Source organism: Antennarius striatus, chromosome 1 (assembly GCF_040054535.1).
Source record: "Antennarius striatus isolate MH-2024 chromosome 1, ASM4005453v1, whole genome shotgun sequence".
Taxonomy (NCBI): domain Eukaryota; kingdom Metazoa; phylum Chordata; class Actinopteri; order Lophiiformes; family Antennariidae; genus Antennarius; species Antennarius striatus.
Window position 1 is genome coordinate 27,821,622 of NC_090776.1, and position 14,798 is coordinate 27,836,419.

General features: G+C 38.2%; 2 protein-coding genes across 2 annotated transcripts; both read right to left on the reverse strand.

Annotated features, from left to right (window-relative positions):
- Positions 1 to 4,864: 4,864 nt before the first annotated feature.
- Positions 4,865 to 6,340, reverse strand: LOC137594227 (UDP-glucuronosyltransferase 2A2-like). The gene has a single exon (XM_068313607.1). The coding sequence runs from the start codon at positions 6,338 to 6,340 to the stop codon at positions 4,865 to 4,867; it is 1,476 nt and encodes a 491-aa protein (XP_068169708.1).
- A 3,160-nt stretch (positions 6,341 to 9,500) lies between these two features.
- LOC137593581 (UDP-glucuronosyltransferase 2A2-like) lies at positions 9,501 to 13,147 on the reverse strand. Its single transcript, XM_068312440.1, has 3 exons — positions 13,068 to 13,147; positions 11,618 to 11,686; positions 9,501 to 11,154 (listed from the first exon to the last, which is right to left on the reverse strand). Exon 3 carries the CDS (start codon positions 11,152 to 11,154, stop codon positions 9,571 to 9,573), a length of 1,584 nt encoding a protein of 527 aa, XP_068168541.1. The 5' UTR covers positions 11,618 to 11,686; positions 13,068 to 13,147; the 3' UTR covers positions 9,501 to 9,570.
- Positions 13,148 to 14,798: the final 1,651 nt, after the last annotated feature.

Genomic DNA, 14,798 nt, shown 5'->3' on the forward strand with positions numbered 1-14,798 from the left:
GGTTTGATGATTATCATGAAAGTAGCGCGCAAATCGTTCCCCGGCGGGGGGGGGAGAGAGGGTGGGGGGGGGGGGAGTGATGAAGCCTCAACATTAAGAGTTCCAAAAACAAGAGGATGCTGATGGAGCAGCAGCATCAGCAACGACGAGCTGCGCCTGCCCTATGCGCTCACGACCGTGGATAAACTCACACACACACACACACACACACACACACGCACACACACACACACACACACACACACACACACACACACACACACACACAACGCCTTTGAAACTGATGTTTGTGATCTCAGGTAGTTCTCTCTCTCTCTTTCTCTCTTCCAATAAACTTCGATTCATTTATTTCTTCCTGAAGTTTTTTTATTTTTGCAATAATGTTAACAAGTCGAGTTAGTTTGTTTTGTTTTTTCCCAACAAGTAAATGATGCATTTAAAAAAAACAGTTTTGATCATTTTGCCAGGCTGTTTTTTTGGGGGGTTTTGTTTGTTTGTTTTTTGTCTAAATACCCTTGTGCGGTTTGAATGTGAGGGGGATTATGATGGTGTTCTGGAGCACACAGCGGGCATTTATAAATTATGTCATCACATCAATGGCCCTGGGTGTTCTCAAGCTGTACATCCCCTTGAAAGTCCAACATGGCCTCCTGTAATCCGCTCTGTACTTAATCTGCGCTGCGACATGGGCGCTCTCATGTGGTCAGATGACGTAACGTCAAAAGAATATCAAAAACATTTAAATTGGCACATAATTGAAATAAATTTATACTGGAACACTTTGGATAGTTACAACAAGATTGAAGTTTTACTTAACAACTTGTTCCATTTTGCCTCTTTTTTTTTACTCATCAATTTTAAATAATATCTTTAATCTCAGTCAAAACGTGGGTTTGTAATTTGATTCTGCAAAGCAAGAGATGAATCTTTCCACTTCTACCTGAGCTTTCATGAATGCTTCTTTGCTGGACTGTTGGCCCACTCAGTGTTGAAATACACATGCAAACTTCCCTCCACTTTACAGCCCTCCCTCCAGTTTGTCCACGAGAGACTACATTTAAAATGTAACCCCACCTGAAATCTGGAGCTGACCAATCAGCTACAGGAACGTCAGCGCAGACGACACACCCTCCTTTGTTCAAAACCAATCAGAGTGGAAGTGTGGCATTTTTGCCTGAGGGGAAAACTTACCCCTGGATGCGTTAATTACGCATCACTTAGCTGTTGCCAATGTGTGCACAACGCCGGACACTCTTTTGGGCTTTTTACAACGACTGTCTTTATTTTTTGTTTAATCTAGTATGGAAAGTAGACAACAATGGCTTACCAGGCTGAAAAATGAACTTAGCAACAGTCCTCTGGTATCAAATGTGGCTTTTGGTTTTATCCTCATGGGACTAGAGAAACTGGTGGAGCTGGAGTTTGAGTGTCCTTGCAATCCTACATGGAATGGAGTGTTTTCCTCAGCATTCTTCATCATTCCCGCCGTCATGGCCTTCACCCTGATGCTGATCATTCAAGGATGCAGATGTGATACGTGGTGCAGGAAAACTGTGTCCCTCTCCAGCTTTGTCCCTGCTATCGTGTGGCTGATCTTGTTGTTCCTGGATGGCCAGTACTTTGCTTGTGCCATGACAGACTGGGAGGGTAGATTTGTACTTGTTGACAAAGCAGCTCCCCAAAAGTGGTGTGAGCCCATTAGTGAAGGAAATGTCACCCCACAAGAACTGATGGTTCGCTCGCAGCAGCTGTTTGTTTTTTCTCAGGTGAGTTGAATTTATTCAACGGTTACAGAAGGTTATGTAAGATGAGAGGAGCGGAGACATCTCCCCTTCTAAAGCATGCACTGGAGGAAATATAATATATCCATAAAACAATGATCCTCTCTTCTACGGCTATTACTACAGATCTGTTACAATTTGTGCTCATTTAAAAATAACTGTTTTCTGTAGGTGTGTACTAACCAGAGTGTTGTTCTGCTCTTCCCAGGTTATAGGTATAATCCTGCTCATATTCATCTGCGTGGGTCTGGTAGTGTACGTGATCAGAGAGAGCTGCCAACAGGAGGTGGAGATGCAGGATGCAGATGTGGCTGAGCTCACTGTACTCAGGATGAGTTCTCTACGGACCAGAACGTCCTGAGAGAACTTAGATCACCACACCTACACCTGCTTGCATGGACAAGCCGGACACGGACACATATAAATACTTTGAATTTATAATGAGCTTTTATAAAAAAAATAGGGAGGTTTTTTTTCGCATGTTGGACACACAGGATTCAACAACACTTCCATGTGAGGTTACAGTAAATATATGAACACCATGTTTATGTTAGTTTATGTGTGTTTGTGTTACATTATTGATTGCGTAACCAGAATTATGTCTGGCCTGCATCCATCTTACACTCCAGTCCACCAATTTGTTATTTTTTTTACTCCTAATTTGAGCAATAAATTGACATGTTTAGATATAAATATATATACAGTAAAAAAAATGTAAAACCTTCCGACATGAGATGACGAAGCAACGCCGCTGCTGTGTCTGTACAGTAAGCGTGCTTCCAATCAGCAGCTTGTTAGCCTCACTTAGCACAAAGACTTGAAATGGGGGAAACACCTCTTCTGGCACTCTCCATAGTTCACTAAATCAATCAGCTCAACAACACAGGTTCAGCCGTAACATCATGTTTAAGTTTAAAAGTCATTATTAACAGTCTTATAAGGGCTGGTGTGTCGGATTCATTCCCAGATGGGAGCAATAGCCAGCCAACAAAAGACGTGTGAATCTTGAATTACCTGCGTCAGTTTTACTCAGTTAAGGGTTGGTGAGGTTCACCAGTTGCTTCATGTATATCACAAAGGAAAGACTGGTGTCAGTTTTGTCATGTACGTCTCTGCTAGAGGGGAAACCAGCATATTTCCATCAATGTTTCACTTGGTGTCATTCTGTGACTTTTTTTTTAAACAGTCATTAAATGTCAACCAGCAGCTGTGAGAAACTCTTCTGCTCTTTGAGATAGTATTTTTAATAGTATATTTTTTTTTATACTGAAATATTTTCCGTGTGTTTTTTTCTTTCTTTTTTTTTTTTTGCTACAACAGGAATCCACCAGGCAGCTAACATGGACATGACTAATAATAGATTACTTGTGAGATTGTACCAAATGTGAAAATGTTCCATCAAAATGAAATTTCACGTGAATTATTTTTGTTTTCCTCATTAATCATGTTTCCTCCTTCATTCTTCCAGTGTTGAAGGAGAGTTTGTAGAAATTCCTAATGATTTTTTTTTTTTTTTCTTGACAGTAAAGCATGTAAAAATCATGTACATGATGAATAGTATCACGACTGCCAATAGCCGTTCATTTGGATGCAGATACAAATTCTGTATTGGTACTTGCATAATTATTTTTTTAAATTGTTTTTGTAATAAAATAATTTATTTATTGAAGTAAAACCCTCAGGGATTTTCCACAGTCATGTATAGCATTTTAATTTCTATAATCCTCACAAACAGACATTCTTGGAAATTTGTCTCAATGTGTAAGTGAAATCCTAGTGAAACTAGGATTCTTGTAATAGGACTTTGGGTGGCACTCATGGATGAATCAACATCTAGTGGATTTATATTGTTATACTAAAAAAAACATCTTTAGAATAATTTGACTTATCATAATGGAGTACGACTGCAGATCCTCAGCAGTATTTTTTTACATCTAAAACCAGATTTTGTCCTTGAGGGTCTGTGGATCAATGGATCTATTGATCGATTTCTGCGGCATGACGTGTCTTTGACTGTAGTTCATTTCATACTAGTATTGCCTCTTATTTGTAGCATTACATAAGTTCAGAAATTGGGGCAGATCTGCAATGTCATCCTGCGGGACACTCTTTTCAGGGCAAATATAGAAACATATATAGACCTACTTTCGGGACTGAAAGGAGTCCTTAATTATTTTATTTTCCCGATGGAAAATAGAGTACTTTATTTCAGATTACCTCGCTAATACATTGCTATGTTCATTAGAAGCTTTATCAGATGCTTCAGCTGTCTCATATCGTAACAGTAAATTACCCTATAAAAAATTCCCAATGCATGTCTTTATCTACAATAAATACACACAAACTTCCTTTGAGACCATTGGCCTTTTTCATGATGCAAATTTATCAAATAAACCAGATTTATTCTGGTTAATCTGTTTTATTTTTATTTGATGCGGTTCCGTAAAGCAATATCGACACAGATGAAGATTATGATAATAAAGTTGCGTTGATGCAACATTGTGTTTATTTTGAAGAAATAGTCGGCTTCTTAACTAGAATAAATTATATTGAGAGTCATTTGATTCTGCAGCTTAGAATCAGTTTACAACAGCAAAAACTGCAAAACTACAACAAAACTATGTCATTAAAAGTCATCTCCTCTCAATAAATGCTTCATATTGCAGGAGTTCTTTGATTACACTAAATTAATTTTAGCCATTTATAATTAACTATATTTTGCGTTTTTCCTATTGGAGACACATTTACATGTTTTGTTAATTCAGTTATTTAACAACACCCCAGTGACAATATAAACCTGAAATACACCTCAACTCTGAATTACTGCCTTCTGCAGAATGATTTAAATGTAATGATTTTATTTAGATAAAAGGCGTCATTCATAAAGCGTAATTCAGATGCATTTAACATTGAGTCATGCAAAAAGTTTCTGACATTTAAAACAATCACCTGTCTGAGTATCCACCTACTTCAAAATGAAAACACAATCCATAACATCGTGACTTAAAGATGGAGGAGAAACCTTTTATGAAGTCTATTCTTTTTAGGTTGCGCGTAACATACTGTGGCACATTTTATTATGCTTACTTTTTTGTTCTCAGACACACAGAGCATAAACATCTTATCAAGGCAGCAATGGTGCTCAGAATAATCAGTGCAACTCCAACTAAGAAGAGCATCACATCCACAGAGTGGTAGGAGTACCAGGGCATTTTGTAGGAGTCTGTTCTCAGGTGAGCTGCACCTTTGTGTCTCATTACATACTCAATCCAGAAGAGGGCAGTATCCATAGGCTTCATTGGCTGATCTCTGTGCAGCCTGGAGAGTCTCTGCATGTTCATCTTGTAGGATGGCTCTGTCAGAACTTCTTGAATTCCCTGACACAAGGTGTGGCCATCCATTGTGAAAACATCAATGATCTTCCCTGCTCCTCTTGCTGCGATTCTAAGTAGATTATCATGCTGATCAAACATAAGTGGAAGTCCAAGGATTGGAATTCCATGGTAGATTGCCTCTTGGATGCCATTTGTTCCTCCATGAGCCACAAATAGTTTTGTTTTGGGGTGGCCCAAGAGATCATTTTGTGGCATCCAGTCGACAAGTAAAGTGTTGTTGCCCAGAGTGGCTGGTCTTTCACCTTTGTACTTCCAAATGACTTTCTGAGGTAATTTAGCAAAAGCTGCTGCGATGTCATCAGCTAGGTCTTGGGGAAGCTCTCCAATCAGAGTTCCCAGAGACATGATGATGACTCCATGTTCTCCAGAACTCTGCACAAAGTTCTCCAAGTGTTGAGGAAGAGGTTTTGCAGATTTACATTGGAAACCTCCCATATAAATAATGTTTGGCATGGTTGGGCGAGGGAATTCAAACACAAAGTCCACTCTCATGAGCCACAGATCTGCTCCTTGAAGCAGGGAAGCATAGTCTACATCAGGACCTAAATACTTTGTAATAGTGTCTCCATAAACGGATGTAATATGTTGTGTAATGTAGTATTCTGAAAATCCAAAAGTGATTACATTAAGAAGCCTCTCAAGAAAGCTCATTCTATCTGAAAGCTCGGTGCCGTGCATTGGACAATAGGAAAGAGGAGAAGGTGCAATTACAAAATGGCCTTCACTTTTACCACTCCACCTGACATTAAAAACAAGTGGTACCTTGAGGTAGTGGGCAATTATAGCACCTGACGCCACAACAGGGTCCGTGAGGACAAGGTCATATTTGGAATCTTCTAGTGACCGTATCAAATCTTTATTTTCAAAAAGTGACTCAAGCATTCTGCATGTTTTCTCATTAATTTCAATGGATTTTTGTGCTTGTGCCATGCCCACTTTAAAATATGACATCTTTTCCTTCTGTTTTATCAGCAACTGGGTCACATATGAGGTAATCGACTCTTTACTGAATCCACCATCTTCATCGACAGTAATTGAAGTATAGAATGGCGACGTTTCCTTGATGTACCAGCTGTGTGATGATCGAACGACAGATACCTGATGGCCTCTTGAATGCAGAGCCTCAATAATGATTTCCATGTTCAGCCAGTGGCTCCCATCCATAGGATATACAAGAACTTTACCACCATAAACCAGAGTCGCAAAGAGCCAACAGAGATGAATCCAAATTGAGTGCCAAAGCATCTTTATTCTAAAGTTAGGAGGAAAAACAACAACTGATATTTCATAAAATGCATGTGTGCCATTTAAGTGTGTAATTTTCATGTTGTTTTATAATGAAAGTTATATTTCTGAATTACTGACAATTAAAAGTTTGATATTTGAAAAGCTTATAGTAGTTTTAAATGCAAAAAGTGTAGCAAATATTATTCACATTTTTATCTACCCAAATGTTTGCTGTTTAATGTTATGTACAATAACTTTTGTCTATATGTAAGCCCTTTAGCATGTACAATGAGAACTATCACTCAGTACAATGAAGTTAATGATCAAATCTTTCAGAACTTCACATGAAATGCAGCTTAAAATGTTTTTTTCTTTTTCAATTCAAACCACCTACCAGTTGGTTTTAAATGCAAAAGTTAAGAAAAAATTCTGGTTACCTTGTTGGCCTCCAATTTTCAGTGTTTCTCCTTTACCAGAGCGAAGAGCACTCCCCATCCTTACAGATAACAACCTGAGGAGGACTTTGGTCATACCACAGAGATATTCTTAATCAGGTGACAGGGAAAGGAGGAGTAAAGTACACAGACTGGAGCAAATTCAAAACTAGTAACATGCTAAATACAATATGTTTTAAAAGTGCTTCAGTAATGTTTCATGTTTAGTCATATTACAAAAAAGTTAAGATTTTTTTAATGGTTTTTATTTTTCTCAGCACATTCTGGAAAAAAAAAAACATGGCTGACAATAATTTGCTCTATGAAAAAGGTTTTTGAAAGAAATATAAAATTAATATTCATTGACTTAAAATGCAGTTACAAGTTAAAACACATATTCCTTTGAATGTTCAACTGATCACAAAACTATACAGCCAAACAGAATACAGAAATTTCTTTACTGCTCAGGTTTCATGTGTTGTTTCAAACAATCTAAAATATAATCCAACTAATCAAGCATTAAATACAAAAGTGGTGTAATGTAATTCATTAATGAATTACACAGCAAACTGCGCCGTCCTGTATCATTATATACTCTACCCAGTGGAGGGCAGTATCCTAAGGCCTCATCTCTGATTCCCTGAGAACATCTGCATAATTACAAGTGTTCACTCATGACTTCCTGCATGGCCCTCTGAAATATTTTCCAATCAAACTCAAACATATCAATAACTTTTCCCATCATTCTTTAGAAACTGTCAGTTAGATCCAAAAATGGGAACGCTTTCAAGTGGAACTCCATGATAAATAAATATTCTCAATTTGATCCAAAATAAAGATCTAAGTTAAATGGGGAAACTCTCGATTAATCTCGATGGCATGATGATGATTTAATGTTCTCCAGGAATCATCACAAAGTTTTCCAAGTTTTGAGGAACAGCTTTTGCTTGTTTGTGCAAGAACCCGCCCAACCAGACAACTTCTGACACATTTGGGCGAGGAACCTCAAAGACAGAGTTCACTTTCATGAGCCACGGGGTGCCACAGGGACAAATAATCTACCTCATGCACAAAGTAGGCGCTGGACAATAAAGCACAGTGTGTTTGTACAGATGCATCCTTATGATGTATAACAGTTCTGATTTAGCACAACTAAAAGAAGTGGAAAGAAATCAAAACCAGCCTTCCCCCTCCTCCACTAAAACAGTCCATGAAAACTTCATCACATTTCAAAACGAATGCACACGACACATTCAGAGACTATCTACGATTGTTTTTGTCAATAATGTGTGGAGCAAAAACATACTCAAGAAGACATGTTGCTTTGTTTCATTTGAGTGACAAATTCTTCAATGACAAAGACAGAACAACGGAGCTGCGTGCCCAGAATGGAGAACTACAATGAAGTTCTTTTCAACTGCTCCTCTAATTGTGTATTTTTATTGGGATGCAGCACACAGAGTTTCTCTTTCGTGGCTCTTTGGTGCCAAGAGCTCCCCATGCATTCTGTGAAGAGAGCCAATCCCTCTCAGCAACTGTTCTTTCACTTGCGTAACTGCAAATCTTCCGTCTCCAAAAAACACACAACCTTTTTAAAGTGCACTTCTTTCCTTTTGTACATTTTTTTCTTTGTTCCATTTTTCAACTTGAAGTTCAAAATATTTCAACACCTTGTACTTTGTAAACAAAGTTAAACCAGAGTTACATTCGAAGTCCAAATTTGTGCAGACAAACAATGAAGCTCATCCTGATTCTGATTAGAAGTATTGACATTCATTCATTGTCAATACTTGCTTCTTCTGCTGGAAGCTATCCCAGCCGACATGGGCGTGAGGCAGGGTACACTCTGGATGTGACGCCAGTGCACATGAGCCACATGCAAACAGACAAACAAGCACGCACGCACACTCACACCTACGGACTATTTGGTATGATCAACTAACCTAAGCTGGATGTTTTCCGGAGGTGGGAGGAAGCCAGAGAACCCAAGGAGAACCCATGCAGGCATGGGGAGAACCAACAAACTCCGCACAGGGCGGGACTCGAACCGGGAACCTCCTTGATGTGTGGCGACTGCACTACCGTGCTGCCTAGTATTTATATTGTAAAATATAAAGTTTACACAAGACATGCAAATTTATATGTAACCACATATCTAACTTGCAACCACACACAGATTAACTTAGAGCTACTGAGGCTGTCACTGTCAGATTCAGAATTGAAGGACTGTGCTTGTAATAAGTCATCTGTATGATTTCAGTATATAAACAGTAATATTCAAGAAACACAAAAGACGCATAGCTAAATATCTGGTTTTACACATAAATAAAGTATACAATGAATTTGTTTTAGTTTCTTCCCCTTTTCTTAATAACCATGTAAGGTTTCAGGAACTTTCTTCCTGTGATTGCTATTTTAATAAGTAAACATAGACCAAAACTATCCCAACTGAGACAAATGGAAAATAAGTCCTTCTTTTCTATTCCAGTATTTTATTGATACTTTTCATTCTAGCATCCATTTTCCTCTCAATGATCAAACAAAATAAAATAAAATAAAATAATGTGAAATTAGGGAATTGTGTTAAAATGTTGTGAAAATACAGACAGGTTTCATGTAAATCATTATAAAAATGCTTGAAACTACTGATTATTGATGCTGTATTCATTTTTGTTGATTGTTGATGTATTCATTTTGTTGATTTAAGACGGAAAATACACATCCCTGAATAGTTTAGTCACGCTTGACTTTATGTTTACACATTATGGTGCAGCAGCAGCGCATCAAAATGAAAATGGTTAAAAGTGTGAGCAGCACAGCTCCTGTCAACACCAGAAATGCATCCACAGAGTGGTAGGAGTACCAGGGCATTTTGTAGGAGTCTGTTCTCAGGTGAGCTGCACCTTTGTGTCTCATTACATACTCAATCCAGAAGAGGGCAGTATCCAAAGGCTTCATTGGCTGATCTCTGTGCAGCCTGGAGAGTCTCTGCATGTTCATCTTGTAGGATGGCTCCGTCAGAACTTCACGTATGGCCGTCAGAAAGTTGTCATCCTTGTCCACCGTATTGACAGACAGCATCTTAGCTGCTCCTCTCTCCTTCAGACGCAGCAGGTTGTCATATTGGTCAAAAAACAAAGGTAGTCCCACAACTGGGACTCCATGATAAATAGCTTCTTGAACACCATTTGTTCCTCCATGAGCCACAAACAATCTCATCTTGGGATGTCCTAAGAGATCGTTCTGTGGCATCCAGTCGACTAGTAAGGTGTTGTTGCCCAGAGTGGCTGGTCTTTCACCTTTGTGCCTCCAAATGACTTTCTGAGGTAGTTTGGCAAAAGCTGCGGCAATCTCATTTGTAATGTCCATTGAAAGGTTAGCCACAAAAGTCCCCATTGACATGATGATGATGCCATGCTCTCCAGAACTCTGGACAAACTTCTCCAGGTCTTCAGGTAAAGGTTTGGCAGGTTTACACTGGAAACCTCCAATATAGACAGCATTTGGCATAGTTGGACGAGGGAACTCAAACACAAAGTCAACTCTCATGAGCCAAATGTCTGCATTCAGCAGCAACTCCATGAAATCATTGCCAGGCGCAATATATTTGTCACATAATTTCTGGTATACTAGCTTAGCCAACAAGTAATTTTGGGTTTGAGTTGTCATATACAGTAACATGTTTTTAACTCTCTGAAAAAATGCCATCTTATCCGTGTTGCCAGATCCTGTTATAGGAATGTATGATAGAGGTGAAGGAGCTATGGTAAGGTGACCCTCTAAAGCAAGTACCCAGCGGACATTATAAACCAAAGGAAGATTCAAATATTTGGCCACAATAGCTCCACCACCCCAGCAGGGGTCGGTGAGGACCAGGTCAAATTTACTGTGCTTTAGGGTGCTCATCAAGACTTGGTCATCTAGAATTGCTGATACAAATTCACTTATGATTGTATGAGCTTCAATGAAAGTGTCAAACAGTCCGAAGGTCAGGTAGAGGAAATTTATCAAGGGAAGTGTCCCCCTCTCAAATGCAGTAACCTGAGACAAAATTTCTGCAATGAATTTTTGATCCAAGCCTCTCTTCACTTCCACATTGTAGGTATGGTAATAAGAGGAGTTATCTTTTATATACCAGCTTTTACTGGAACGCAGAATAGTTAAGTTGTGTCCTCTTGAATGTAAAGCTTGGAGTAGGACATCCATGTTTAGCCAATGGCTGCCCTCCGTTGGAAAAACCAAGATATTGCCACCTTGACAGGTTCTGGTAATGAGGACAAGCAGCAGCACAGCACTGCAAAAACAGATCTGCCTCATCTGAAATGAAAAAAAAAAAGTATAATTGGTACAATTGAACAAGTGGAAAAAATTATATTGGAATTTCATTGTGAATTCATTCTTTATAATAAACCAAATATACACACAAAGTTATGCTGCAGTTGCAACTGCTGGGGTGTGAGATAAAATCACGTTTTCCAATGAATAAACTAGTACTTAACGTCTTAGTCTAAATGCACATATACTAATTTGTAGAAATGGATTCCGTTATCTCAGTCAAGTTCATTACCCCTCTGTCTCTTTATTTGCTTCATGTCAAAAACTGCTTACTGCTCAATTATGTCTTTTGCCTTCACTCTACAGATCCCTGTGTCTCTGGTCACTGACCCCACACTCACATCTTCTTTTTTGCTCTGCCAGCAGCCCATGTTCAGGCTCATAAATATTAGACTATCAATCAATATTAGACTAGTGAAATACTTATAGAAGAAACAACTCTTACCTCTCCCCCAACTTGGGCAAAAAGGAAAAAAGGATTTGCAATGTCAAGTTGAGCAACTCAAGGATTAAGCTGCATGGAAAACAAAAGAATCAGACTTTGCTGTGAAAATGACATCAGAGTAGCACTTGCCAAGATGAAGCCACTCATATCTGAACTGGTCTGTCAATAACAACAGCAGAAGTCACACTGATTTGCAGGTAGGTCATTTCATGTGAGTTCATGCACTGTCTTGGTTTTGTTGTTTGAAAAAGGTGACAAGGTTAAGAACCACTGGCCTGTTGGCATCTTGCTATTGATGTTGCCGTATTTAGAGACATGTTATATTATTCATTTTGAATTGCTGTAGTGAGTCAGCATTAGTATTCATTTTGATTGAGAGTCTGCTTTTGTGCCTATTTGAGTCTCAGCCTTATTTTATTTCTGAATTTTGTTTATTTTATTTTAACCGTATTTGTATGGCATTTTTGAGAAATGCACCTGGCCTAATTGGTTTGCTGATGTGCTTGGCCTTTTTTCTTGTGAATTTCATTGATAAAGCACACTTAACCAACAAAAATGTGGATTTCCAATCTTCTCTTCTTGGTGTATTCTATTGATTAGTCATGCACTACAATTTTGTAATGTCCTAGAATTCAAATTCTTTATTTGGGGGTCTTTAGCAGGTATGAGATTAAAATGTGATGAATTAGATTACTTAATTACAAATCCTGTAATTAATTAGATTGATTTTTTTAATCGCCTGACAGCACTAATAATAATCTATAGCAGAAAGTGTTTGCAGAAAATGAAACTACTTTTGGGACATTTTACAGGAAGAGTTGACTAAAGCACGTCACTGACGTCACTGACGGGAAAGACAATAAAACGGAATTTGGTCATCAAAAGAGGGGGAATTTCCTAAACAATGTTCTTGTAATTATAAGCGACAGGTCATTTTCATGGCATGCTTTGAACTTCCTGTGAATGACGTTACATTATTTTGAAAACCGGATGCAAAAACACGCAGCTCTTACGCACGCTTTACCAAGAAACGCACTTCCATAAACCTCCTGCAGGGCGTTTATGGTTTCATTAGCGCAGATAGTAGTGTGTTTATTACTAATGAGTCTAGAACAAAGCGCAGTTTATCCCGGGACATTTAACTGACGGACTCAGAAAACGGGTCCGTAAACGCACCGATGACGGCTGTGGTGAAGACACTCCTGTTAAATCTATTTTACAACCTCCAAATCTATTTATTTGCGCAATGTGCGTTTCTTCATATACGGATTTAAAAAGCACAGTTAGTGTTTAATTTCCATCACTACTATTATTATTATTATTATTATTATTATTATTATTATTATTATTATTATTATTATTATTATTATTATTATTATTATTATTATTATTAGTAATAGTATGAAGTCACAAATTCTTATTAAAAAAAATAAAAATCATGACTGTTTACCGTCATCGGGTTCGCACAGGCAGCTTTAGAGTCCAATGGTTTCTCTTTGTAGAGACACTTCGCTTCAGGTAACAGACTAGACTTCTGTCCTGAAAGGAGGGACGTTTTATGTATGTGGACAACAGTGTTCGAGTAAACACCAGCAGCCAGGAAGTTACTGATGAATACATTCTGGGTTAACCCTTTCATGCTTTAATTATGTTGACTGCAAGTCAATCTATTTTTACAAAGTGTTTCATTCATCATTAGATTTTTTTTTTTCCCCCAACACATATATAATAAACATCTATGTTGACAGCATACATTTTTGTAAATGACAGTCGTTCAACAGGTTTAAGGTCAGGACTCCTGGTAGGATATTCTCCACTCCCACACTTTGTAGGTAGTCTCTGATAAGCGTGGCTCTGTGGGAGCGATCATTGACATCTTGGAGGATAGAGTTTAGTCCCAGATTGTGGAGATATAAGATTGTTGCTGGTTGCAGAATCTCATCTCTCTTTAGACCTCTCTGCATTCCTGTAATGAATAACAGAATTCATTAATGCATTCATTTTCTTAAGGCATGTCGCTGGGTTTGCTGGAGCCTTTCCCAGCTGAGACGGGGGACACTCCGAGCACAAGAACATATAGAATTTACCTAAAAAATCTGAGGTAACAATTTGCATCCACTTTTTTGGATATATTTAATTCCCTATTGTGTGTAAAAAAAAAAACATAACTGAACTAAAAAGTAATGAAATTTTAAAAAAAATTATATATATACCTCGCATATCTTAATCAAAAATAATATCAGTGAGTAACCATTACTTATTCAGAGAAGGTATGACCCCCCCCCCCCCCCCACACACACACACACACACACCACCAGCCCCAAAAATGACTTTTAGACAAGATGATAATCTCAATGGTTCCATAAAAGTATCAAAAAAACACAGAATAAAGTGAAATAAACAGCTTCAGATAAATGCAGATAATGCTTTCAGAGGCCACTTGTTCTATTTTAAAAGTCAAAAGCACACAGGCAAACTCTTCAACTTGATCCTGTGGATTTAGATAAGGATAGAACAAGTAAGCACCAATATCTTTACAACAAGGGTGAAGGGAACGATTTTGTTTACAGATTAACTGACAAGAGGGGGAGTGTCTACTGCCTGATCTTATTGAGGCTGTGGACCTGTATCAGCAGTTTTGCCCCGTCAAGCTCCAAAAATAGTTTCTTCCAAAAACACATTCTTTAGTTGAGGTTATGTATCAGTGTCATCACCAGAACACAGCCTTTGTTCCACTTCCACATCCGTTGTTGTATTACCCAATAGACACATCTGGATCCTCCTCGGCCATAATACAGTATTAAGCTTCACAATCACTCTCATTGTTCTGTCTGTGTGGTCCTCACATTCCTCAGTGTTAAAAAGAAAGGATGGAATCATACAATATAATAATAATATAATAATAATACATTTTATTTATATTGCACTTTACATTATAAAAATCTCAAAGTGCTACAAAGACAAAGACAGCATAAAACCTATTGTGAAGTAAACTAATAAAAACAGCATAACCCAACAATAAGGTACATATAAAAGACTAAGGAAAGGCCTTTTTAAAAAGGTGAGTCTTTAAGCCACGTTTAAAAGAATCCACAGTCTGTGGCGCTCTCAGATGGTCAGGGAGAGCATTCCACAGACTGGGAGCAGCTGAGGAGAAGGCTCGATCACCCATGCTGTGCAA

Bases quoted from the DNA above. Each gene is read 5' to 3' on its own strand.
- LOC137593581 (XM_068312440.1), bottom strand. From the start codon at position 11,154: ATGAGGCAGATCTGTTTTTGCAGTGCTGTGCTGCTGCTTGTCCTCATT.
- LOC137594227 (XM_068313607.1), bottom strand. From the start codon at position 6,340: ATGGATGGGAGCCACTGGCTGAACATGGAAATCATTATTGAGGCTCTG.